Source organism: Castor canadensis, chromosome 4 (genome assembly GCF_047511655.1).
Source record: "Castor canadensis chromosome 4, mCasCan1.hap1v2, whole genome shotgun sequence".
NCBI lineage: Eukaryota > Metazoa > Chordata > Mammalia > Rodentia > Castoridae > Castor > Castor canadensis.
Window position 1 is genome coordinate 171015791 of NC_133389.1, and position 25377 is coordinate 171041167.

General features: G+C 40.4%; 1 protein-coding gene across 1 annotated transcript in view; it reads right to left on the reverse strand.

The window, feature by feature from the left end:
• Positions 1-19540: 19540 nt before the first annotated feature.
• Ap1s3 (adaptor related protein complex 1 subunit sigma 3) overlaps positions 19541-25377 on the reverse strand; it is a 56859-nt gene continuing 51022 nt past the window's right edge. Inside the window, exon 5 of the mRNA XM_074071848.1 lies at positions 19541-21514. Within this exon, the coding sequence (XP_073927949.1) occupies positions 21479-21514 (36 nt within the window). The 3' untranslated portion in view covers positions 19541-21478. The remainder of the gene's footprint in view (positions 21515-25377) is intronic.

The following is a 25377-nucleotide window of genomic DNA, read 5'->3' on the forward strand; positions in this document are numbered from 1 at the left end:
AAGAAATAGAAGAAGAAAGAAAATAAGAAGAAAAGTGCAAACAAAATCCACTTTGAATGCGTAGGGATGCTTTTTAACTTTAAAGAAAGATGTTTTTAATAAAATATTCCTTGCTCCTGCTTCATCCATTGACTAGATCAAAAAAGTTAATATAAGAAAGATAGGGTGAAATGAGAGCTTGATACAAAGCACAAGATAAAGTTTTGTGGCTCCCATAAATTGCCTGGGGCTCTTCACACTATGTTTAACCCTCTGAATTCAACTGTGCTCCATAAATACAGTAACCAAGGGAGCCGAGTGTAACTAACGTACAGGCTGCTGTAGGATCTAAGTCACACATCAATGTCAGTCATCCTGATTTTTCTGCGTCATTCCCTCTCCAGGGACAATTTTAAATCATCTGTGAATAGACAGTTTGGTTAACTAAAAGTAAAGTTTTCAATTTTCATAAAGTAGGTCCTATATAAATAAAACAAATGATCATAAAAGCCTCTTATCCTCTTTTTTGGAAATTTTTCAATTTGCTTCCACCATTAGCACAATAGCAAAAGCCATTCATTCTAGAGTGGGCTGACTATCCTATGTCCTCACACCTTCAAAAATAGCTAGCCATTGCTGCCATGTACCAAGCCTTTATGCAGAGGGAAATGCAGATGAATGGAGAGTCAGTGTAAGTGTCGAGATAAGGAAGTACTAGATGGAAATGCCAAGCCTAACTATGTAACCCTTGAGTGATGTAAGCTGTGGTCTGAGAAGGCCTCAGGGGGTGACAGAGAGGCTGGGACAAAAAGAATTATGCCAGCCTTTAGTCAACAAATACTTACTGAGCACCAATTCCACACAAGCACTATTATAGCACATGGGGAGACAGTGTGAATAAGTCAAGATCCCTGACCCTGGGTGGGTTATTGAGAGAGACTGACAACAAATATGTATTAAAGATTTAGGTGGTGATAATTCCTAAAATAAACTAAGGCAAAACAAAGAAAATAAAATAAAATAAAATATAATGTATTTTATTAAACAATATTTTGAAGTTATAAAGAAGTAGAAAGTGATGGAGCAATGTGAGGAGTGGTGGTGCGCACCTGTAAGCTCAGCACTTGAGAGGGAGGGACAGGAGGATCATGAGTTTGAGACCATCTGGGGTGCAGAGCAAGTTTCAGACAGCCTGAGCTATATAACAAGACACTGCCTCATAAACAAATGAAGAAGAAGAAGGAGGAGGAGGAGGAGGAGGAGGGAAAGGAGGAAGAAGAGGAGGAGGAGGAGGAAAGATGCATGAAAAAAAGAAAGTGATGAGCAGTCAGGAGCAGCCACTTTGAGCAGGAGGCATTCTAACATTAACTTGAGTACAGTGAGGAAGCCAGCCACCAGAATGTCACTGCCAAATGGCCCCAGAAGGAATTCTCTGTGATCCATAATCTTGAGCTTGCATGGCCCACAAGTCTAGGGGGATTGGTTATGTGGCTCTGCCAATCTTACAAGTTAGGGACTGAAACCAACACAACCAAAGAAAGAGACATGGGGAGAGGAACTGGGGACAGAGCAGGTAGCAGGGGCTACATACAGGTGGGTGGCAATAAAAAGTTGGAATTTGAGTTAAGGCATGATGGGAAGCTTTTTAAAGCTTTCGGGAAAGGAAATGCCACAATGTGATGCTTGTCTAAAAACGATCCCTCCTATCCCTACAGGATAGATCACCATGAGTCAAGAAGGGAGGTGACCAGAGAAAGGACTGTTATGATATCCTGGCCATAAACTGTGGTGGTTTTAACTAAAATAGTAAAGGCGGAGGAGGTGACAGTAGTCAGATTTCTAAAAAACATATTGAAGATGCATCTGTAATGAATTATGGGTGGACTGAAGGTAGGTCAGTGAAGGAGAGAAGTAAGAAAGCCCTAGAAGTGGATTCTGTGGGCTGGACCCACTCCACAGTCCTGCAGAAGATTCCCTTGAGTATGCCAGACACTTACTCAGAGAAATGACACCTGTCCTGCCACTCTGACAGGTGCCACTAGCAGATTCAACATGGTTACTAGTGGAACCATTAAGTGCAACTTACAGGGATGCGAGCAGATTTAGGGATCAACAAGCTCAGGATGGAACCCAGGTCTTCCTAGCTGCTGGCAATACCAGCTCTGCAAAGCCACATTACCTTTCTGAGTCCAAACTGTTGCCAAAGCAGAAACAATAACGTTCATTTTGTAGGGTTTTGAGGACTAAGTGGGAAAAGCGTGAGGACAAGCCCCTACCATGGTATCCACCCTCTCCCCCACTAGAACACCACGATCATGTGGTTGTGAAAGCAACCTTGATTTTATGGGTTGCTAATACGTACATTCTGGAAAAATGTTTCCATTACTCAGATACAATGATGAAACACTAAGTTAAAAGGCCTCTAAGATAGGCATTTCCTGCACATACAATGGGCCAGGAGGTGCAGTGACTCTCCATGAGGGAGAAGAGAATGTGCAGAATTTCTAAATATGTCTCAGGTATTTTGGCATGACATCCTTATTTTCCTAAGTACCTCCTGGGATGACTTAGCTGTTTGATGTCTTGGGAAATAGTGGAATGGAAGCATTGTTTCCCAAGTACCCCCTGCAAATGCTTCGCAGAAATAACCATGAGCCCACTTGCCCTCTCTGTAGGGAAGAGTGTGTGACAAGATCCACTTTCATCCTCAAAGCTGCCAGGAGGAAAGTTGAGAAGAGCAGAATCTGAGGTCAGGTCCCTGAAGTCAAATATCAAAGAAGATGTGTTTGTAACATGGAACTAGGAAGAGAAGGCAAGTGGAAAGCCTGAGGTTAGAAGTCAAAGGTCCGAAGTGGAAGAATCACAGCCACAAAGCTAGAGAGAGGACAACAAAAGGGAAGAGGGAGGATGGAGTTAATGGTTAAATGTAGTCCAACAGGGAGGGGGAAAATTTAATCATGGCTCAAGGCAAACTTTGTGACAGTGGGATTGTGGCCCTGTGGTCCTCCCCTGTCCCTGATGAGTTCTGTCTGAGTTAGGGGGAGGGCCGAGAGGGGCCCTAGATGATTGGGATGTTTGCATGGATTTGCCACCTAGATAGGAATGGGTTATTGAGCACCAAGCGGGGGGGAGGGGGTACCTTCTCTGGAGCAGCAAACATGCAGAGGCCCCTAGAGAACCTGGGACCCCAGGTCCCCAAACAGGGACCAAGCAGGAGTGCTCAGGGAAAGGCCATTGAAGGACCCCAAAGAAGAATGGCTTGTTTTTCAGTATTGCATGGGATTAGTGCTGCTGGACTAGAAGCTCCACCACCATGATTTCTCTCTTAGGGCATGAGTTCACAGAGCAGCCCTATATAGGACCCTCCTTTTCTCCAAGAACATCGGGACTTTAAAGTTCCTGAAAGCCACAGCCACATTCCTCTCTTGCCCTCTTCCTCATGTTCCAACTTCCATCCTTCCATTCTGAGCACATTCTTGGCCAGTCTTGAACCATGCAGAAGTTCATTTTTAAACAATCCATGAGTCAGGAATTCGGCCTTTTACTTAGCTGCTTCTTTGGCAAAGTTCCTCAACACATTTATCATCAACCCACTCACCACTATCCTGGACCAATTTTTTTTTTTCTGACTGCAATGTATATGTATGAGAAAAATGTCTGCTATAAATGCATCAGCTCAATTTCATTTACTGAAGTAAGCATAACTAGATTTAACTGACATTTATTGAGTACTCTAATTTTCAGGCATGAACCAAGCTCCTCATGATCTTCTTCATTTAATTTCTACCACAAGAAAAGGGTTGTTGTTGTTGTTGTTTTGGCAGTACTGGGGTTTGAATTCAGAGCCTCATGCTTGCTAGGCAGGTGCTCTATCACTTGAGCCACTCCACTAGCCCTTTTTTTGTGTTGGTTATTTTTGAAAGAGGGTCTCATGAACTCTTTGTCCGGGACTGGCTTTGAGCTATGATCCTCCTGATCTCTGTCTCCTGAGTAGCTAAGATTACAAGCATGAGCCACCAGTGCCTGGTGGTTTTGGTTTTTTGTTTGTGTTGGGGTTTTTTTTTGACTCAGTTTACCAATTTAAAAAAAAAAAAACCTGAGAAACTGGCCAAACCCAAAGTCTCAAGGCCAACTCCGTGACCTTAATAAGACAATAAGTAAGAAATCCTACTATAATTCCAATACTGAGCTGGGAATTGGGATGAACAATCCAGTTCCAACTCTGTAATTTTCTACCCAATGGATAAGTCACTTGCTGGGCTCTTTTGTCCTTTAAAACAAAGACACTGGATTATAGTATGATCTTATTTAAAGCCCGTTCATCCAAGACAGTCTATAACTAGGTGAGGTTTGAGATGGCTACACAAATAATAAACAAAAACAATTAGTAATTGTTATTGATGAAAAATCTAAATAAGCCTTCGGGTTTTACTTGCTCTTAGTCAATTTAAAAAATCATCAATTTTGGAAGTCACAGCTGAGCAATACACTACTAGCTTCCCACTAGCTTTGATAACACCTCTGACACATGAATGATGATAATAGTTGCCTAGGTTACTTCACGGAAACTTGAAAGCTGCTTTGGCTGAAAACACTAACTCTTTACTTGACCATAATATATCTGATGGGTGACTAAAAGAGGATAAAAGTCTTGGAAACTCTGTCTTCATATTGTGCCTGCATCCTTTGATACCTTAACCCCTGAGTCAAATGCCACCCAGCTCTGCCTATATACATGTTGATCATTTGTTTTGTCCAGGACTATAGCACAGGGTTAACCTGGCCTGTTGTCTGTTGGAGAAAATATGCCTTTCTTCTCTGCCTCTGTACTTTCTCGACAGCTCAAGCATCTACAGCTCCTCAACCTTATCACAGGCCCAAACCAAACCATGAGGCAGAACATTTAGGCAAGGTGATGACATCAGCAACAAGAGGGAGTCGGCAGTTCCTGACTCAAGCACGGAAAGTCTTTTAACAAGACTGATGACACCAACAGCAAGAGAAACTGCAATTCCTGAATTAACTTGCTGCCCATTTGCCCACAAAGTGTAAGGCCAGAATGCTTGTACACAAGAAACACATCTTTTGAAACCATGCCCATCACCCAATTGGACAATTACCAAAATTTAGCCCACCCCAAACAAATAAAACTCTGCAGCTCTTTCTGCTGAGCAGAGCCGCCTAATCATCTTTTTTAAAAAGAAAAAAAAATTCTGTATCATCATATAATATTGTACAGAGGGATACATTGAGATATTTACATAAGTGTTCACAATATATCTTAATTAGATTTATCCCCTTTATCATTTTCCCTCATCCCTTTTCCCCCTTCTTAGAACAATTTCAACAGGTTTCATTATTCTATTTTTATATGTGAATACAAAATACATATACCATCTTCACCCTCATCCACCCTTTCCGTATGCCCAACCCCTCCACTGGTACCAACTCCCAGAGAAGGCTTATTTTACACTCCTGCCCTTCATTTTCTTGAATTGTATATGGATTGTCCAAGGGCATTTCACCTTGGCATTTCAGACATGTTTATATTATGCTTCAATCAGATTAACCCCCCATTAGTTACTTTCTTTATTATCCTGCTCCCCTATTATTCAACAGCATATAGTGTACTATGTTATATTATCTTCACATATAGATGCAATGTTTCAATATTTTTCACTCTCTAATGTTCTCTTTCCCTGTCCTGCCTCCTTAGTCCCCCCAGACAGACTCACTAATACCATCTTATTCCCTGTCTATCTCTCTGATCATTAATGCCGCATCACCTCTTTAATCAGTGTTCATTCTTCTTCTCCCCCTTTCCCTCCCCCTCCTTTCTCTCCGCACCCCCTCCCTGCCACTTCCTTTCTTACATTAAAGCTGTTACTTGTAACCAATAAACCCATGTAAGGCTGGGCATGTTGGTGCCTGTAATCTCTGATATTCAGGAAGCAGAGATAAGAGAATCTCAGTCTAAGACTGGCCCAGGTAAAAGTTAGTAAGAGCTTATTTCAAAAAAGAAGAAAAGAAAAAGGCCAGGGTGGTGCCCAGGTACTCAGGAAGTGAAGGTGAAAGGATCATGATCCAAGCCTGGCCCAGGCAAAAGCATGAGACCCTATCTGAAAACAAACTAAAAGCAAAGGACTGGGGGCATGGCTCGGATAATAGGGCACAATAGTGAGGTCCTAAGTGTCTACATACCAAGTATTACAGGAGTTGGGAATATATTTTTCATATTTATTCTTTTGAAACTAATATTTATAGTTGCCTTCAAAGTCAGTTTATAACTCATACAAGAAGCCCGTCTCATTTAATCAACATCATTTTTACCTAAAAGGTTTTCACCTAAGTCTATAATCTACCATGTTCACCAGGATTGACTTCAAAAGACTGGCAAATATCAGGGTGCCAACCAGTGATTCAAAAATCAGATGATTTGGGAAGAATTCCAATTTGTTTCTCGTAACACCTCTGCGATCTTAGTCAAGTCAATTACCTTCTGTGCCTCCATTTCCCTAGCTGTAAAAGGGAATGATACTAGATTAATAAATGAGGTGTCCTAACACTGGGTACCACACAGTGGGAGCTCAGTACTCATTCAGTCATTAATAGCTAAAATGTGACATCCCTGAGCTGAGTTCCAAAGGAGGCATTTCCACATGTGTGTGAGCAGCAGCAGCTGTACCAGGCTAAGCATAGATCTTTCCAAAGTCAGGCCAGTGTTCTAACGGATCTTATGCTCTGGCATTTCAGCCTCAAAAACAGTGCAAAACAAGAGTGGCACAAATTATCTGTTGAGCCCAGCTTTGCTCAGCCTCACCCATGGGTTGTGTCTTCTTTTCTCCTGGCCCCATCATGCCAGCCAGCAAAGAAGTAAGGCAAACAGTGTTCTTATGGTTCTTTCTTGAGGACCAGCTTTGGCCTGAAATTGAGCCATCAGTGGGTCTCTTGCACCCCAAGCTATATTTTCATTGATTCTTGTCATCCTTTTGTACTACAGTGAGGTACTAATAAAGAAGGGATGTGTGAATGGACAAATGGATGAAGGAATGAATGAGTGAACGATCTTTCAATTGTCCCTGGGTCCTATACTCTAATCATCTGAATGTAGCTGACACCTGACCCTTAGCTTATATCAACATTATGCAGCTGTGGTTCTAATTACTTCTTATTTCTTTGTGGGTCAGGTGTCTGGCATAAACACAATCTCATCTGCTGGAATCATGAATTGAACTTTTAGAAGCCATTTCAAGATCTCTCTGTTCTCCAGCACTGAATGTAACCTTGATATGAGAGAAAGAGGTGGCTGCAACATTGAAATGGCCTTCTGGCCATTTTTTTCCCACATGATTCCTAGAGGTTTTGCTTGTCTATTAAGTAAAGAAAGAGAATAGGAGAAGACAAAGAGGAGGAGGAAAAAGAGGAAGCTACACTAAACATAAACCAAACTAACCTTCTTCATAAAGCACATACTGTATAACCTAAGGAAAAAAATAAAATACTTTGTGGAGGTTTCTCTGTTTTTTCGTTTGCTTGTTTTTAATAAAAAAGAACCAAAAAATTATAGATTCAAATCAACTCAACAATTTGGAACTGCTGTGGATTCATTCATTTATTTATTGACGCATTAAAAATTTCCCCCTACAACACACTGGGCTGGGTGTGAGCCATGGATACACAGAGCCCCCAGCTTGCCTCCTGAGGCTGCTCAAGGGTGATGGTGTAGATGACAGATGCAGTGACCAAGAGCAACAATCACTTAAGAGCTGTATGGGCAGAACAAAAAGGAGGAGGCATCCTCTTCTATTCCACCTGAAAAGTCCAAGAGTGGACTGTTGTGTCTCTTGGGTCCTGAAGATGAGACTGTATCTCTAGCAGAAAAGGGACATTTCAGGAACTTACTGCAGGCCAGCATCCCCTAAGTAGTGATCTAAGTGTTGGGGACACAGGGTCCCTTACCTGGTCAAGAAGAAGACGCAAAAGAGAGACAATAAATGTATAAATGCACCCTCACCTGGGTAAGTAGCAACCAAAGAAAGCAACAGGGTGATTATAGGCAATCTAAAAGCTGTAAGAAAAATGAAAGAAGGTTATAGGAAAGAAGGTAACTGTGGGGAGATAGGTTGCTACTTCACTTCAGTGGTCAAGTAAGGGTTCTCTGAGGATGTGACACTTAAGCTGGAGCTTTCAAATAAGTAAATGCAGAAGGAAGAAAGCATATCACATGTTGGGGACACAGCAGAATGCAGGGTGCTAGGATTGGGGAGGCTAGAGATATTATGACCTGGCTCTACACCAAGATCGCGGATAATTATCTATGGACACGGGGGGGGGACCATTGCAGGGTTCAGAGCAGCAGAGCAGATAAATCTGACTTGTGTCTTAGCTTGATCCATTCTGGAAGGATCACTGGTTGTGGGCCTGGGAACAGAAATCTCTCTCAGATTCTTCTGTATTGGGAAGACTGGAACAATATGCACTGGGTTAACAAAATAAATGGTATCTGATGCTTTCCATATAAACATTGTATGTCCCTGATTATATTCCTGGCCGCTCTTGGAAGCTAGACTTACAGAAATAACCACAAAATCATATGAAATGAGATCTTACACATCACCTTTACAGTATGGGGTTTCAGAAAGACCTAAAAACCAATGAAGGAGTTAGGAATCCCACCCATCCACCCACACTTTACAATGTACAATGTGGAAGAAGGATTACCATGGGCTGCCAAGAAACAGAGAAGCTTTCTTGGAGAGGAGAAAAGAGTGTCTTGTGTTAGACCATGCTCCTAAGTGCACTGTGTCACCCTGGGTGTCACCACCCTGCCATAAATGTCCTATAAGCCAGAGCACAGGCCATAGGAGCCATTTCACACAAGGCAGAATATCAGCTTGTTCTAGAATGTACAGTTTATCACACAGTGATTTAAACATTATGTAATGTATATATGTATCAAACATTACATAGTACCCCATTAAAATATACAAATCGTATGTTTTCAAGTGTCACTTATAGATTAATTCATTAATTAAATAAAATAAAAATGTGTTTTAATCAACATCTGCATCAGGTAGAGGAGTTTGAAAACTGAGTTGGGGGAGTCTGTAAAGGCTTCCCAAGCCAGACAAAATGCAAAACTCTTGTAGTCCTGGGAGCAATCTCCACACACAGCCCTCATTCGCCATCACTTCATTAGTGGAGAAATGTCCTCTTAGATGAGCTAATGGATCATAACCATTTGTCTATCTCAGGCCTTTAGACGACTCCCAGTTTCTTAAGCTATTCTAATGCTACTGCAAAGCTCATCCTTATTCATGCAGATTTTCCCTATTTTGAACTTTTTCTCTTAGGTAAGAGCAAGAGTAGGAAAACTGGTTGTGTAAGGGGTCAGATAGTAACAATTTTAGGCTTTGTGACACCAAACATGGAGGCACACACCTGCAATCCCAGCACTTGGGAGGCAGTTGTAGGAAGATTGACAGTTCAAGGCCAGTCTAAGATATATAGTGAGACCGTGTCTCAAAGAAATTAAATAAGTAAATAAAAGAAAGAAATTTTAGATTTTGTGAACCAGAGTATTGCCTCTTCTATTCTCTCTGTACTCTCCTGCTTCCTCTTCAAATAATCTTTTAAAAAATGTAGAGCAGCCTTATCTTACCTTGCTGGCTGGCCATACAAAAACAGGTTACAGGTTGGATGTGGCCTAGGGACCATAGTTTTCTGATCCTGAGTTAGATTCTCAGCAAACCTGGGTTAATAAGGATGATCATTACAATATCTGTCTTCAGCAATGTATGCTATTCATCTGTGTCATCAATATTGGCTATTATTTTTAGTTCTCATTTTTGCTAACTATCATTTGAACTTTTGCTAAAGACAAAGAGATTTTGCTATAAACTTTCACTTTTGGGGGTTTGTATTTTGTTTTGAGGGGTTTGACACAGTCTTTCTGCCTCGGTTTCCCAAGTGCTGTCATTCATTCATTCATGAAAACATTCCAGTCTTAAACTTTTAAGAGTTTGGAAACAGAGTCCATGACCCCATAGAAAAACAATACTGTATATGGCTCCTTGACAATAAGGAGGGACAAGCTGGCTGGCTCACACAAGGTAGCCGGGTCACATCAGATCTCAGCACACTGAGGTCGGAAGGTTCCCAGGGGTCACATCTGCCCTGTGGCTGTTTGAATCCAGGTTAAAATAAACTCCATCACTTTGGGATTATCCTGAATACGTCAAAGGAATAGACTATTTTGAGACTAGAGTTTATGATTAAGCTCATTCTTTCTCAGATTTGTCCTTTGGGCATCAGGGTGTTATTAGCCTTGCTCTGCCTGGTAAAGCAAGAAGGTTCCTGGCCAGCTGCATGCCTGTGCCTCCTGCTGACAGAACTTAGGCAGAGGGCCAACAAGGATAGGAGTTCACCAGGGGACAGTTTCCAGCAGATTTGCCACCAGGAAATCCTTTCTTGAATACAATGTATAAGAAGTAGTATTGAAGTGCAGGTTTCTGTAATCCGCTCACAAAATGTGACCCAGCTCCAGTCCCTTTTCTTTTTTTAGTTCCATGAAGCTATTTTAGACAACACAAACCCAAGTTAGGATAACTCTTCTGATGGTATCACATGGAACCAAGAGCAGCACCTGCCATTTATTGAGCACTTGCCAGGTTCCAGTTCCTCTCCTGAGCGCAGTTGAGGAAAGTAAGGCAAGGAAGTTCCTTGCCCAAAGTCACAGAGATGACAAGTGGTACTACCATGTTATGGACCTTGACTCTCTGGTCCAAAACCCACCTAATCAATCAATCAAGAAATCCTACATGTCCATATCCAGATTTGTAAAATGGAATATATAAAGCAATTCCCCTGGCCTTGGAGAGCCAGGTAGCTAGCAAGGTCTACCTTACCTGTTCCCCAGAGGGTCAGTCCCAGTAAGGCCCCCCCAGATATGCTGCCCTGGGTAGAGTTAGGAATTCAAATTAAACACAACTGCCAGCTATATATATATATATATATATATATATATACTTTTTTTTGCAGGTACTAGGGTTTGAACTCATGGGCCTCATATTTGCTAGGCAAATGCTTTGCTCCATTCTGCCAGTTCTTTTATGTGTTAGGTATTTTTGAGACAGGATTTCCAGAATTATTTGCCCAGGCTAGCCTTGAACAATTCTCCTGATCTCTGCCTCCAGACACCAGTGCCCCAGCTTCAACCATAAATATTTGCATATAAAGTTTGTATCAGATATAACCCCTTCCCTTGGGAACATGAAGATACAAAGCCTGAAGTATGCTAACTTCAAATATCAGCCGAGAATCCACCCTGGCCATGTCAATTCTGACTCTCCCTACACAATACCAGTGAAGTAGAAAGGCTCAACCTTCTCCCAGAACAGCCTCCATTCCACCTCCAAAACACCTTCCCAGACTTTTCCCCACACTTATCCCTTCCTGTTCTCCATAATTATTTACAGTCACATACATCTGAATTGGGTTGGATGTGGGGATCCTCAAGATCACATCAAGCTCAATAATTCACTAGAAGGACTGACAGGATTCTGGAGCTACTATAGTCACAGTCATAGTTTATTGCAGTGAAATGATAGGGATCAGAGCCAGCAAAGGAAAAGGCAAATCCAGGAGAAACCAGGTATGTCAGGGGTGTCCCTGGGGATATGTTTAATATACCAGCCATGATGTGTGACAATGCATTGCCAACCAGGGAAACCCACTAAGCCTGGTGTCCAGGGGTTTTACTGAGGGTCCAAAGTAATCTCACAAAGTAAGACTTCAGCCCTCAACTCAGAACGAGTGTTCACAACAAATCCTATCATTAGGACGGTCACACTGGTACAGCAAGGCCCCAAACTATTATCAGGTAGGACATTCTGAGGGCTCAGAGGTCATGTTCCAAGAGCCAACCAGGTCTGGAGACAGGTTTTCATTTGGCATGTGTGGACTTTGAGCAACCCAGATCTGCGGGGTTAACCCTTTTCTGTTCAGAGTGTCTCCTGAGAAAAAACTACATCTCTCCTAATGTCCTATCAACAATTATCAAGGACTACAAAGGAATAGTGGAACCCTAAATCTATGGCCAAATATGCCCAGGGTGACACTGTGAGTGGGAACCCCATAAGCATGGTCTAAAAGCACTTAGTTCCACCTGAAGTCTGAAAGATGACTATTTACTTAAGTGACAAACAGCACATATTCCATCAGAATAGCAATATGAAGCTCACAGCCTCTGCCTTATAGAGGTTCACAGTCTTGTGGAAGAGACACACAACCTTGCATTTACTTGAGTCTTTGTGCTCTCTGCTACTGTGGTGCTCAATAAAATCCAGCAACACTGGGAAAGGGAGCAGTGAGGTGGTGAGGGAAGAGACACACAGGAGTTGATCTAGAGCTGAGCCCTGAGTGGTGACCAAAAGTTACCGAGCCACAAGTGTGTGGGTCACTTCCAAGGCAGGAAAAGGGAAAAATGGGATATTCCAGACTGCAGATCAGCTCATGCATTAGAGACATCAGAACTCAGGGTACTGAGGTTTCTAGACTGTCATACTACTAACAAGGTCACTTTTCTAAGCCTTTATCCGATCAGATTTGTAAGGCTGGCTGTTACAAAGCAGAGCATCTGAAACTTTTTATGTCATAGCACTCAAAGGAATGATCCTATTTGTGGCACACTTCCTTTCGCAAAGGAAGAAGACACCTCTGGGGACAAAAGATCAATACCTTCAGGTCATCTATGTTCCGTCTGTATTACCCCACCTGCCACAGCGCTCTGGCTGGGACACTCAGGCTGCCCATGGGAAGGTGGTTGTGAGGCAGTCCTGATTTGAATGTTCTGCTTTTTCTAAGGACAATGAAGCAGAAGAGAGACTAGTAGGAAGGCCCAATCCATTTTGGGTTTAATTTTTTTTTTCTAAATATTACTCTTTGCACTAGTGAAATAGCTGAAGTGAAGAAGTCAGTCCCACTGTATGTACTTTAAAAGGAATCACAGTTATGACATGGGCCCTTTATCACTAAGCCAGATTTTTTTCTGTCTATAGTTAATTTGCCTGTGTTACTGAAATGTAATTATAATAATGATTTAGAAAAGTCACTATAAAGGTCTGAAATTTCTCAGACCTCCTTTACAATTGTTCTAAATTCTTATCTCACTATATGTAGAAACAAGAACACAAAATGAGGGCATCAAATAAATGAGGAATTTTTAATTTATCAATATGAAATACCATTATCTTTTTTACTGTTGTCTGCCCTTTCTCACCTGCTCCTCTGTTCTACGTCTTTTTCATAAAAAGGGAAGGAAGAAGCTGCTTCTAGTCCCTCATATATAATATCCTAGACTCAGTTTGGGGTGCAAAATAATTGGCACTCAGTCACCTCCATGACAACTGCTACCTTCAGCCATAGTCAGGTTTCCACAGAAAGCATTTTCTCCCTTTCTGCTTACAGATGTGCCATCCTAAGCTTCGTTTTCACATCACTCACGTTTGCACAGGTCTCGCAGGGTATCGAAGAAAAAGCCAACACGTTTTTATAGCAGAGGACAAAAGACAGGAGACAGAGAGGAATTACACCACCAGTTTCTACTCTGAGTCAGAAAAAAAAAATGAAAATGAAAAAGGAAGCTCATATTCTAAAAAACCCGTCCCCTCTAATAATCATGTTCTAAAGTCATAATCTATGGTACACAATTTGCTCATTTTGGGGTAGACATGAATCACCATTTTTAAAAGAGGCTAGTCCTCTCTGTACAACAACATCAACGAACCATCAGGTTTTCTCCCATCACGTGGGAAAGCTGACAAGGGCTTTGTCCCCTGGATGAATGGCTTCACACAAATGGTACTGAAATAAGGCTGGTCTGGACATGGTAGCTTAGCTGCTGGTCCCAACTCACTTGTTTCTTTTGCATCCCTGTCAGTGCTCACTTTTACTTTTGATCATTTTATCACAGGAACAACCACTGCCAAGCAATCATAATGCTGAATTTAGTCTTTCAGCATTCGACTTTCACTCAGTGAATATTTACTGATATCTTACTGTGTGCCTGACCCTGATTGGACAGTTGAGGCCCAGCAGTAGACAAAATAGAAAAAGTGTCACTTGTCACCTGAAGTTTTAGAATCCCACATGTTTTGGAGATACCATGTTTTAATGTTATTTCTGAACTCAAGACAATCCCAAAAATGAACTATTCTGAGATATACTTTGGTAATGAACAGACTGGTTTCATACACTTCTGGTAGTTTTCAAATATGTTCCAGCCTGGGAATGTTAAGAAAAGCACATTGGCTTAAAGTGGGAATTTTCAGATTCCCATCTTCTAGCTCTTAGTACTTGTGTCAGTGTATGCAGGACATCAAGAAGCCACCTAGGAAGCTTAAAAAAAATTCTCTCTCTCTCTCTCCCTCTCTCTCTCTCTCTCTCTCATACCCACACAACTATCCTGCTCATCATCATAGCTATAAATCATATATTTAAATACCTATCATATAACATTAAAGTGAAAAGTACCCTGGAAGACACAAACATAATGCAAAGAGCTTTCAAAAGGAAAGAAGGATGGAATAAGAGAGGACTTGTGACTTGAAGTGGGTATTTAAGAATCTGAATATAGAAGACACAGCGAATGACATTACAGGTAAAAGGAAAACTAAGCAATCACTAGCCAAGAAGAAAGTCATGTATTAACCTGGAGGAAGTATGAAGGCGGGAAGGATAGGTGACTTAAAATTTCAGAAGTAGTCAGTTCAAGAAGAGTCTCAGAGCCAGAGAGAGGGTACATATCTGTAAATCCTAGCTGCTTGGAAGGCAAGTGTAGGAGGTCCAGGGCAAGGCCAGCCCAGGCAAAAGTGCAACATCCTGTCTGGAAAATAAGCTAAAAGGCAGGAGTCAGGGTGTAGATTAAGTGGTAGAGCACTTGCTTAGCAAGCACAAGTTCAGTCCCCAGTACCACAGAAGCAGGGTATAATCTAGCACAGAGCTCAGAAGGCAATGCCCCAGAGCGAGGTTGCATGTTGAGAAGTGGGGAGCATGGAAAGCAGCTCCGCAGGCCCTCCGGTTCCATGCAGATATCCCAATGTGGCCAGTGGGAGTGGCCAATTTTCTAAGAGAAGAAAAAAGTCTTTTATGTGAAATGACACATTCCTTTTACAGTGACAGCCAAAAATTTTGTATACAGACTCAGAATGGCATGTGGGACCCAATTTGTAACTCTATAAGATTTATGTGACATCTGAATGACCTCGTAATCTTTCTGCTTTCCCATTTGGTTGCTTTGGTAGCCTGCGCTCCGATCATGTTTATTATCCATTGTCTTCTAGATAATTAGTTGCTTGCTTCCACCCTAAAGGAAGCTATAGTCTTCCATTTTCTCAAAATGAACTTGATTTCACAGTCCTGTGAATCCTGGTGCTAGTCCACAGTTGTTCTGTGCATTGCTTAGGGTAGGCTCAGTGCTACAACAAACATCCTAGAAGTTCAATGGCTTCACACAACGGAAGTTTGTTTCTGTCACACGTAATAGTTCAATGTGGCTGGTCCTAGTTGGTTGAGTTTCCTGACAGCCTTTTTTAAAATTAGCATATTATTGCTGTACTGGGGATACGTTGTGATATTTACAAAAGTGCTTACAACAACCTTGGTTAGATTCACCCATTCCTTCATTCTCCTTTATCCCCTCTTCTCCCTTTCTTAGGACAGTTTCAACAGGTCTCATTATTCCATTTTCACATACATGAATATGTAATGCGTGCACCATATTCAACCTCCTTCACCCTTTCCTTATTCCCTCCCCCATCCCACTGGTACCAAACCCCAGGCAGAACTCATTTTACCTTCCTGTCCTTCATTGTTTAAAAAGATATTCTTGTTTGTTTATGATGGTTATACAGTGAGTTTCTTGTGACATTCTGACAGACTTTTTTAAGGTTCCTTCTATCTAATGGTTCTGTGTCCTCTAGTTCCTGGAGTCATTTCCTAAAGACAGAGAACAGAGGGCCACATGTAGTCTTATGAGCCACACCTGCAGTGGGACTTGTCACTTTATCCTGCTCTCCACTGGTCATAATTCTGCCATAAACAGACTGAACTTCAAAAGAGACTGGGAAATAAAGTCTGGTTGAATGCTCAGGAGAAAACAGGAAGTTTCCTGAAGATCCGGCTCCCGCTTCCTGTTTCAAGCAGCATTTGTTTTTAGCCAATGCGGTTTCCTCAGCTCGGAACCAAATGGGAAGGTCTTTTTTCATAGTTAGGTACAAACCATGATAAAATGATCAGCCTTAGTTACATGTCCAAAGTGATCACAGAACTCTGGAGTTTTTACAGACTATTATGCAACACCAGGCAAACATCTTCTTCCTCTGTTTTCTGCTTCCCTCTGAGACGTGAAAAATCGCACCTGCAAAACTCAGCAACACAAACTTGGTGATTTACCTTCCACCCATATTCCAGGACGAATTATTCCTTTTCTACTCCTATAATGGCATCGTTCATTTAAATTCCACTCATGTACTTCACTTGCATCATTTAAAAGGGTGAAAAACGCGCCTTGAATGTCATTAGCTTGTATTTCATACCAGGAAATACTTTCATAATGAAACACCTTTGATCAAGACAAGGTTTAATTAAGCAAATGATTAGCACCGGAACCTGATCAAAACACAAGTGTTAATGTCCTGGTCTTCTTTCTTCTTCTATATAAAGAATGGTTTAGACTAGCTCACCTCCATTGTCATATATGATTTGTGCCATCCACCCACTCCAAAGAGCAAGTCAGGAATCTTGTCGGTAGCAGCCAGAACCAGCACAAGGGTCCTCAAATTCTAGTCTGTTGTAATGCTTTAGCTGAACTTCATCTTAGGGCTCAAAACACCTAACTTGTGTACTATGGCCAACTTACTTGCTTTCAGAGACTGAGAGTTGTCCATATACAGAGATGAAAAAAATGAAGACACTATTTCTCATTAATTTAAAAGCTTATACTTTTTTAGTATTTGGATGGCTGCCTTGGAAAAACTCCTAAATTCAGTACATAAGTATTTTGGCTCGTAAGAACTGGAAGATAGGACACAGTGGCAGAGAGCAGAGAGGGCTGGAAAGAAGTGTCTCACAGGAAGCACTTTCTAATGTCATCAGATAGTCTGAGTCTCACTTTATAATTTATCATTCTGGAGGTTCTTTGTATGTATGTAAGAGATTTAAATTTTCTTCCAACTTAATATGCTCTATTATTTTCAACTAATAAAGTATGTAAAAATTGTCTTATTTATGGTTACTACTATTCTTATATGAGATTAGATAGTCCAGGTAACTGATTTTATTCCTTTTTCTCATTAATATACCTTGGCCTTTAATATTATAATTACTAAAAGATCAACTCTTGATAAAATTATATTAAACAAAGTTTCCAAATATAAAAAAGATGCTTATTTCTAAAAATGGAAAAATGTAATCTAATTGAATCACTTTGTTACAGAAGTCTCTAAAATATACTTAATCCTACAAAAGTGAAAGAAGTATTTATATTATGGTCTTTTTAGAAGATTTTTATTTAATGAAAAGTAGTATTTCAAAACATCCAAATTTTAACTGCATTAATTTTCAGAAAGCTTACTGACTCCAAGTTTTTGCTGTATTTTTTCCATTCTAATGAATGCACATGATCTTTTTTTTTGTGACACTGGGGTTTGAACTCAGGACCTCACACTGGCACTGTACCACTCGAGTCACTCTACCTACCCTCTTTTATGTTGGGTATTTTCTGAGATAGGATCTTGTGAACTATTTGCCCAGGATGGCCTCAAACTAAGATCCTCCTGATCTCTGCCTCCAGAGTACTAGAACTACAGGTGTGGGCTACTGGCACCCAAAATTATTTTTTGAAACTTAATTTGTGACCACAAGTGTCTGCAACTCCCATTTTTTTGGTTTGTTTGCTTGTTATTTATTTTGGCAGTACTGAGGATTGAACCCAGGACCTCACACATACTAGGCAAGTTCTCTGCCACTAAGCCACATCCCTGCCCCAAAGGGCGCTTAATTTCTTCTATATAGTCTTTTTCATTTATATAGTCTTAAATGTTACAGATAACTTCCCACCACAGTGAAAATTTTACTAAAAGTAGAGGCTGAGCAAATTCAACAGCCCCAAGAACTTTTTTAAAAAAAAGTTCAAGTCACTATTGATGCAGGACAGGGACTATCTTGTATTTGGAACCAAGTTCTTTACAAGTCTTCCTTTTCTTTCACCTAAATGTCTTATTTACTTCAAAATGTTATCTAGGAGGAAATGGTTTAAGTAAATTACACCAGCATCTTTCTTCTAAACATACATTGTACATTCAAAATTAACATTTTAAACATGCACAAGGGTAAGATAAGAACCATCTCTTGTAAGTTATAACAATATCGAGTGCTATTGAAAAGTTAATTATGAGGTCCTACTAACGATTGAAAAAGCCCATGTAACTCACACAATGGCAGAATTGCTCATCTAAACAGCCTACACGGAACTTCTGCACATTTCCCAAAGGAACGAGAAAGGTGACATTTGGAAAAACGCTGTTAGTAAATACAGCATACATCAAAGATGGACATCATTTGAATCAAGAAGACGGTAGAGTTAGATGCATCATCTCAGATGGACAGACTCGTGTTAGTAGAGGACATGCTCTCAAGAGACATGCTTGGAACGTGATGGATTCAGTAAAGTTGCAAAACAAACTAGGAAATGAACACTTTGAACAAGACGTAATAAAACAGTGCACGTTACACACTGATGGCCCAGCTGCAAGAAGAGAGTCAGTTAACGTGAGTCCATTCATGAAGCACTTACCGGAAGTGCCTCTGCAGGCCAGAAACCCCCTTCTCAGACAGCACTGTCAAAGGTGAATCTAATAAGCCCCACATGTCACAAACCGCCTGGCTTGGGCTTTACAGGACAAAACAGATCACAGCTGTTTAATATCAATTCTGCCCATTGTCTACAGACAAGTTTGTTAAGTATTTTTCAAGAGTCAAAATAAGAATCGCAAAGAATGTAATGGCCTTCTCTTTGCAAATTGCTGGAAAATAGTCATTGGCTTGCTTTACTCATGTTCCCTAGCATCTGATGGACTTTTTCAAAATTTCAGGAACCATGTGGAAAAATACGTTAACATTTACCAGTTTAGTTTACTGATTAAACCTTAGAAAAGTGAAATTAAATGATCGTGAACACACGTAAGCCCAGCCACATGGGAAAAGAGATCAGGAAGATCACAGTTCAAGGCCAGTCTGGGCAAAAACAAACAAACAAAGAAGTGAGACTGTATCTTAAAAAACTAGCCAAGTATGGTGATACACATCTATAAACCCTGCTACACAGGAGGCAGAAGAGGGGAATATCATGGTCCAAGTCTAGCTCAAAGCAAAAGCAAAACCCTATCTAAAGCAAAAGGGGATGGAGGCACAGCTCAAATGGTAGAGTGTTTGCCTAGCCAGTGCAAGGTCCTAAGTTCGAACCCAGTACCACTAGATATAATTCATAAAAACATTCATCAAGTTCTTTTAAACATTTTATTGGAGGTTTTATACAAATTGAATATTATCTTTGCTTTCACTTGGTATTTCTGTTATAATTATATAATATAAAAGAAGACATAATGATTATTTTCACTGGGGCCCATGTAAGATTTCCCCAAAGTCCCTTGAATTTACCCCAGTGTGCCACATAAATGAGTATCTTCTGTGTATGAAATTGTTAGGAAGTCTGAGAACCCCTGTGCATAGCCTGACAGTGTCAAACATGGAACTATCCAGCAAATATGTAGTATATTTAATGATGTTCATGAGAGCCCTTCATCCAAAACTAGTGGAAAGAAATCAAACAAAGTATGATGGATTTCCATGAAGTTCATTTTTCCAAAATTATTTTGAAAAGTAAAGAATTCCATCATGATTTTTAAAAAGTTAGGTCACAAAACTGAAGGACGCCTAAAGTAAACAATATTGATCAAAAAAGATAAACTCCAATCTGGTGCCACAATTATAATCATAACATTCATTTGAGGATACACCACATATTAAAGACCAGTGATTATTTCATATCTTAATCAGAATTATTTCCTTTAAGTAAATGATTACATTGAGGAACTGGTCAGTTTCTTCCTCTGTTCTTGTGCCCTTGCTCTTGTCATCTTCCTTTAAATGTGTCTTCTGAGATGAACCAAAGTGAACATTTTCCATTATGTTGTCTTTGGGTCTACCATATGCAATCTCCCATAGAATCCAAGAGCAAGCACACTCTTGCCTCAGGAAGAGCACGGGATGGTCCTAACCACTCAGCGGGAGAGATGCCAGACCTCAAAACTAACATGGAAAACGCACAGGCAGCAAAACAGCATCATAGTATGAATGATCACATTCAGTACCTAGTTCTGTACAATTTTCATTCCAGGAAGCAGGAAGGTGACATACTCACAATAATGACGGTTAGCAGCAAAACTTTTCTTTGGGGGAGAGGAGGAAATGCACCCCAATACAGGATGCAAGGATAACAAATGCCCTATGTAAGCTCGATTAAGCAATGACCTCAAATATATTAGATTTACATTGAAAAAATACTCAAAACAAAATCTCTCAAGCAACTATGAGTGCTTGGAACATAAGCGATTGTAGAAATAGTAGAAGCAATAGTAATTATTACTATTGTTAGTAATTCCCACCTTTAAATTTTTATAACAGTAAGAGATGTCATAGACATTGTATCTCCAGACGTCTTCAAACTTTAATAAATACATAGTTTGTAGAAAATGCAACCTTATTAGAATGTCCCTTATATTCAATTACAAAGTAGAATCAAAACCTCAGCTTAAGACATTAAAAGCACTTACTAAGTTCTATACTATCTTTGGTTATCTTCCTTAATTCCAGTCTTGAAAATATAAACGAATTCAGGACATTAATATCAGATACATTGTATCTGGCCTGAGATTATAGCATTATTAAGTATATTAAAAATGTCTTGCATTATGTATAAACTCTTAACTATGAATATAATTTTGAATTGATACACAATTTAAAAAATTAAACATTTTAGGAAAGGTGTTAATGATATAAGGTTACTTAACATTCATAATCATGAGTTAAAGCAATACAATTTTCCATCTCTCAGTAGAAGACCAAATGCAACAAAAATATATTGCAGCTAATTTTTTGAAATTAGTTTAAAAATATACATGGAGTTAAAACATTGCAAACCACTATTCAGTGTGTTGAGTTATACAGCAGTTATTTCAAATAACTATAGCCACAAAAAAGTGCTCCTGTACAGTATAATACAGACATAGCAATTATAAATACATTTTTTGCTAGTTAACAAAGAATCCCTTTAAGTTATTTTTGGCATGGTGCCAGAGGCTCTATCCAGACCGGATGCAAGGCATTGCTTATGTGTAATTTCAAAACACATAGCACTCGGAGTCTTCAAGTAGATATACAGTTAAAATGTAGGCTTATTCATGTATTCTTCCATCGTCTGAAAGAGAACAATGAATTAGAACAATTTTGCTTTTAAGCCACATACTTTAGCAGACTGCAAAATCTTCTACGTTCTTTCGTGTTTTTTGCCACTAGTGGAAAAGATTTTCAAAAACATAAATGGACATAAATTTTGCATTCTGACCAAAAAAGGTGTTTCAAAGCTTGAGTATCATTTGTATACACAACCATATGGCTGAAACTACCTAACATTCAACTGAGACAAAGCTTGATCACAAAATGAATGTGTGTGAGAGAAATGCTAAATCAACAGCTACCGCTGTTAATTTAAGATAAATGTGTCTCTAAAATGATCATGAGGACCACTTCAGGCACAGGTACTAGAGAGGCCTGAAGTGACTTATATAACATGTGTACAATTTCCTATACTGTGCAGAGAGCTCTTACTGCCAAGACAACAAAGATAAACACACCAAGATTTTGAAGAATTTCTGCCATGTGTTTTGAAAAGGCTTTCTTCTAAAGTATACAAATCACGTTTCTTCATCCTACCCATCACTTGTGGAGTTTGCTAACAAGCCCCAAGGCCATAACTTTTTCAGCACTTTTTAAATGTTTGAACAGATTCACAATTACAAGTGATGCTGCAAACCCTACAATGGTACAAGATGGATGGATTTTCTCCGCACTCCCTCTACTATAAACATATATATTTGTGTAACACCACGGTCCCAGGTCAAATCAATAAGAGAGCCAAGGAGCAGCAAGGAAGGCAATCCCCTTCTTTTGTGTGAGTCACTGTAAGCTTACTTAGCAATCAGTGCTTGACTTGTTCTTAAGTTTTTACCCCAGTGTATGGGATTCCTTTCAACTTGCCAGGAAACACAATGACAACATGTGCCAAAGAGATCAAGGCTACTGGCCACTCAAGATTGCCTAGGGAATGCCGGATTAGAAATCAGGTTGTCTAACTTCCTTCACCTTTCTCTTTAGAACTGCAGTGCTTCTTTGCTGAAAATACTTGTACTCAGTCATATACATTTTTTCCTAAAGCTCTTTGACCTTCTAAATGAGCACTGGCCAAGAGAGGCCCACAGCCCTAAGACTTCTGCCCTGAGTCTCCTTCTAAAGATGTCACTCACGTCTTTAACTTGGCTGGGGTACCATACTGGCTAGCAGCCCTTGTTGGTGTTGTGGAGCCCAGAGTTCATGTCATTTAAAAAGGAATACAAAGTTACAAATTAGGTATAAAGTTTATTTAGAATGAGAAAAGAAATGATAGCACATTACTAATATTAAAAAGATTTGGTGGAAATGAGGTTTGAACTTAGGACTTTGTGCTTGCAAAGCAGTTGGTCTACTGCTTGAGCCACAGATTCAGTCCATTTTTGCCTGGTTATTTTGGAGATAGGGTCTCCACTATTTGCCTAGGCTGGCCGTGAGCCAGGATCCTCCTGTTCTCAGCCTCCCAAGTAGCTAGGATGATAGGTGTGAGCCACTGGTACCCAGCACACTAACTGATTGTTTGATAGTTGTCTATAATATCTTACATTCACTGCACACACAGCTACACAGTCTTTGCAGTTAAATATCTTGCTTTTGCGAATCTGCCTAAAATGCATGACTACATAAACACACCGCCAGATGACTTTCTGCAGCCTTGAAGAAGCCCACAGCCTCTGCTTATCAGCACTGCTCACAGCACCAGGTGACTTGAGGACTGACTGCTGTTCTGACTGCCCTTGCCGAGCCGGGCTGTCTCTCCAGGTATATGAAGCAATCACTTAAGAGTTGGTGTTTTCTTGAGCCTCCCATCTGAATGGTTTGAAACAGACTTAAAACTGGACAACCTTAAAGATCTCTGCCCTTGCCTTCACAAGAAGAGGTTGGAATTTGTATTCCCTTCTGGATACATCCATCACTGTGGTCTTTCTTGTGCATTCTACACTGTCATGCTGCAACTTTCTACTGAATTATGGTTTGGGTTTATGCTTTGAAGGGTAACAGTGCACCGAGCAGCTGCTCATGCATCCACGCATACAAAGCAGATATCCTGTTGCTCGATCTCCTGAGGTACCTTTGACCTTTCTTTCTTAACATGCTCTTAGTCTACAAAGAAAAACAAAACAAAACAAAACAAAAAACCACTGATGGCTGCCCCTACTGGTGATTCTAGGAATTGCAACCTCGGCAGGTAATGCCTGTTCTTTAAGAATCTCCTTTTCATTCTATGGACTTTCTGTCATCATCCACATTGTTGCTCCTTCCTCCCTCTCAAATAAATCATCCCCAGCCAATTCAACGGTGCCTTTCGTTACTGTCATCAACATTTAGCCCCAGTACGCTTAGAGTAATCCTGGAGTGATGAGCATTTGGAGATTTGAGATTATGTGTCTTCTTACTAAAAATGTGAAGACAGCTCCCCTCTTCCCCCTAGAATTTCATTGGGTAGAGGCCAGGGAAGGTCCCTGAGGTTACGTCAAGATTTACAGTTGTTCTGAAAGTGGAAGCAATCTCACAAAGCCTTCCTTAAGGGGGTGAATTCAAGTATGATATATTTGATATATTGTAAGAACTTTTGTAAATGTCACAATGTACCCTCAGCACAACAATTAAAAAAAAAAGCCTTCCTTAATCTGCAGAAACTATAAATATTTGCTTAATTCCAAAGAACAGGAAATAAAGCAGCATTTTTCTTTCTTTATGCAATTATATCATTCTCTCCTACTCATGCTAAACTTTCTAAAGCAGACCAGATTTATAAACTCAGTTTTTTAACAGGTTCTCTGAGGACCAGCTTCCAAAAGGGCACAGGTAGCACACTCTATATGGCAGGTACTCTTAACAAAGCAACTTAAGAGCAGCCATGGCACTGCCTATTCACAGGGGACCCAAGGCTAAATGCAGGGTCCCTGAGACCTAGCCATCAAGACTGTCCAATCACTCACCAGGGACATGCACCACCAATTAGTACTTAATTGTGAAAAATCTGTCTTCAAATGCCTGCTTCCAAGATTTCAATGGAACCAGAAACAATACATTCAGTGAAAATGCTTTAAAACTGTTTTCTGGGGTGAGCGGTGGCTTTGAAATAACCCAGGTGTGTCTGTCCCCAATTCAGGAAGCTTATTACTGATGTGCCAAAGACCCTATGAAAAGCCTGCTTCTCCTGCAAGGAGATTCCACATTAAGGACTCTGAAAACAGCAGAAATAACCTCTGCTTCCCACTCCATACCTCTCCAGCCCCACCATATTTTAAGAATTGCTGTTCTGTGGAATTTCCAAGCCATTGATTTTTCTAAAATCAGTAAAATCTCCCTGGTGTGGCACTTGAAGACAGCCTAGTAAATATTCTTCGAGGTGAGAAAATGAGTGCACTGGCCCCTAACAAGTGCACAGAGTTGCTCTGGGCACCCACTCAAACAGCTCTTTCTTATATCCACTCACCTGATGACTGATTGCATCCATGGGCAGGAGCAAGTAATCAGCTCAGACAAGTGCTAAAACAGTTGCTGGGAAATCACACTTAACATTATTTTACTAACTTAATCAGCCTCTTATTTCCAATAGCAGGAAGAATGGCTTTCTCCCCAATTTTAAACAGGTGCCTTCTAATGCTTGGAATCCTCCTGACCTGCTTTTAGGAAAACAGAAAGACCCACCAATGCTGTGGGAGAAGTAGCCAGTGGCGGCAGGTCCCCAGACACTCACTTGAGCTGATCAGATTGTCATCAACTTGGAAGGCAAAGGTCAGTGGATTGAAGTGCTCTTTTTTCACTGTCTTTGGGAGGACTGAAGAGGCTAATGTCAGTTTTTAAGTTCCCCAGTTATGTATGATGCAAATATGAGCTGCCTCTAAAAGAAAAACCCCATGCTGGGTAGGATGTTGCATGCCTATA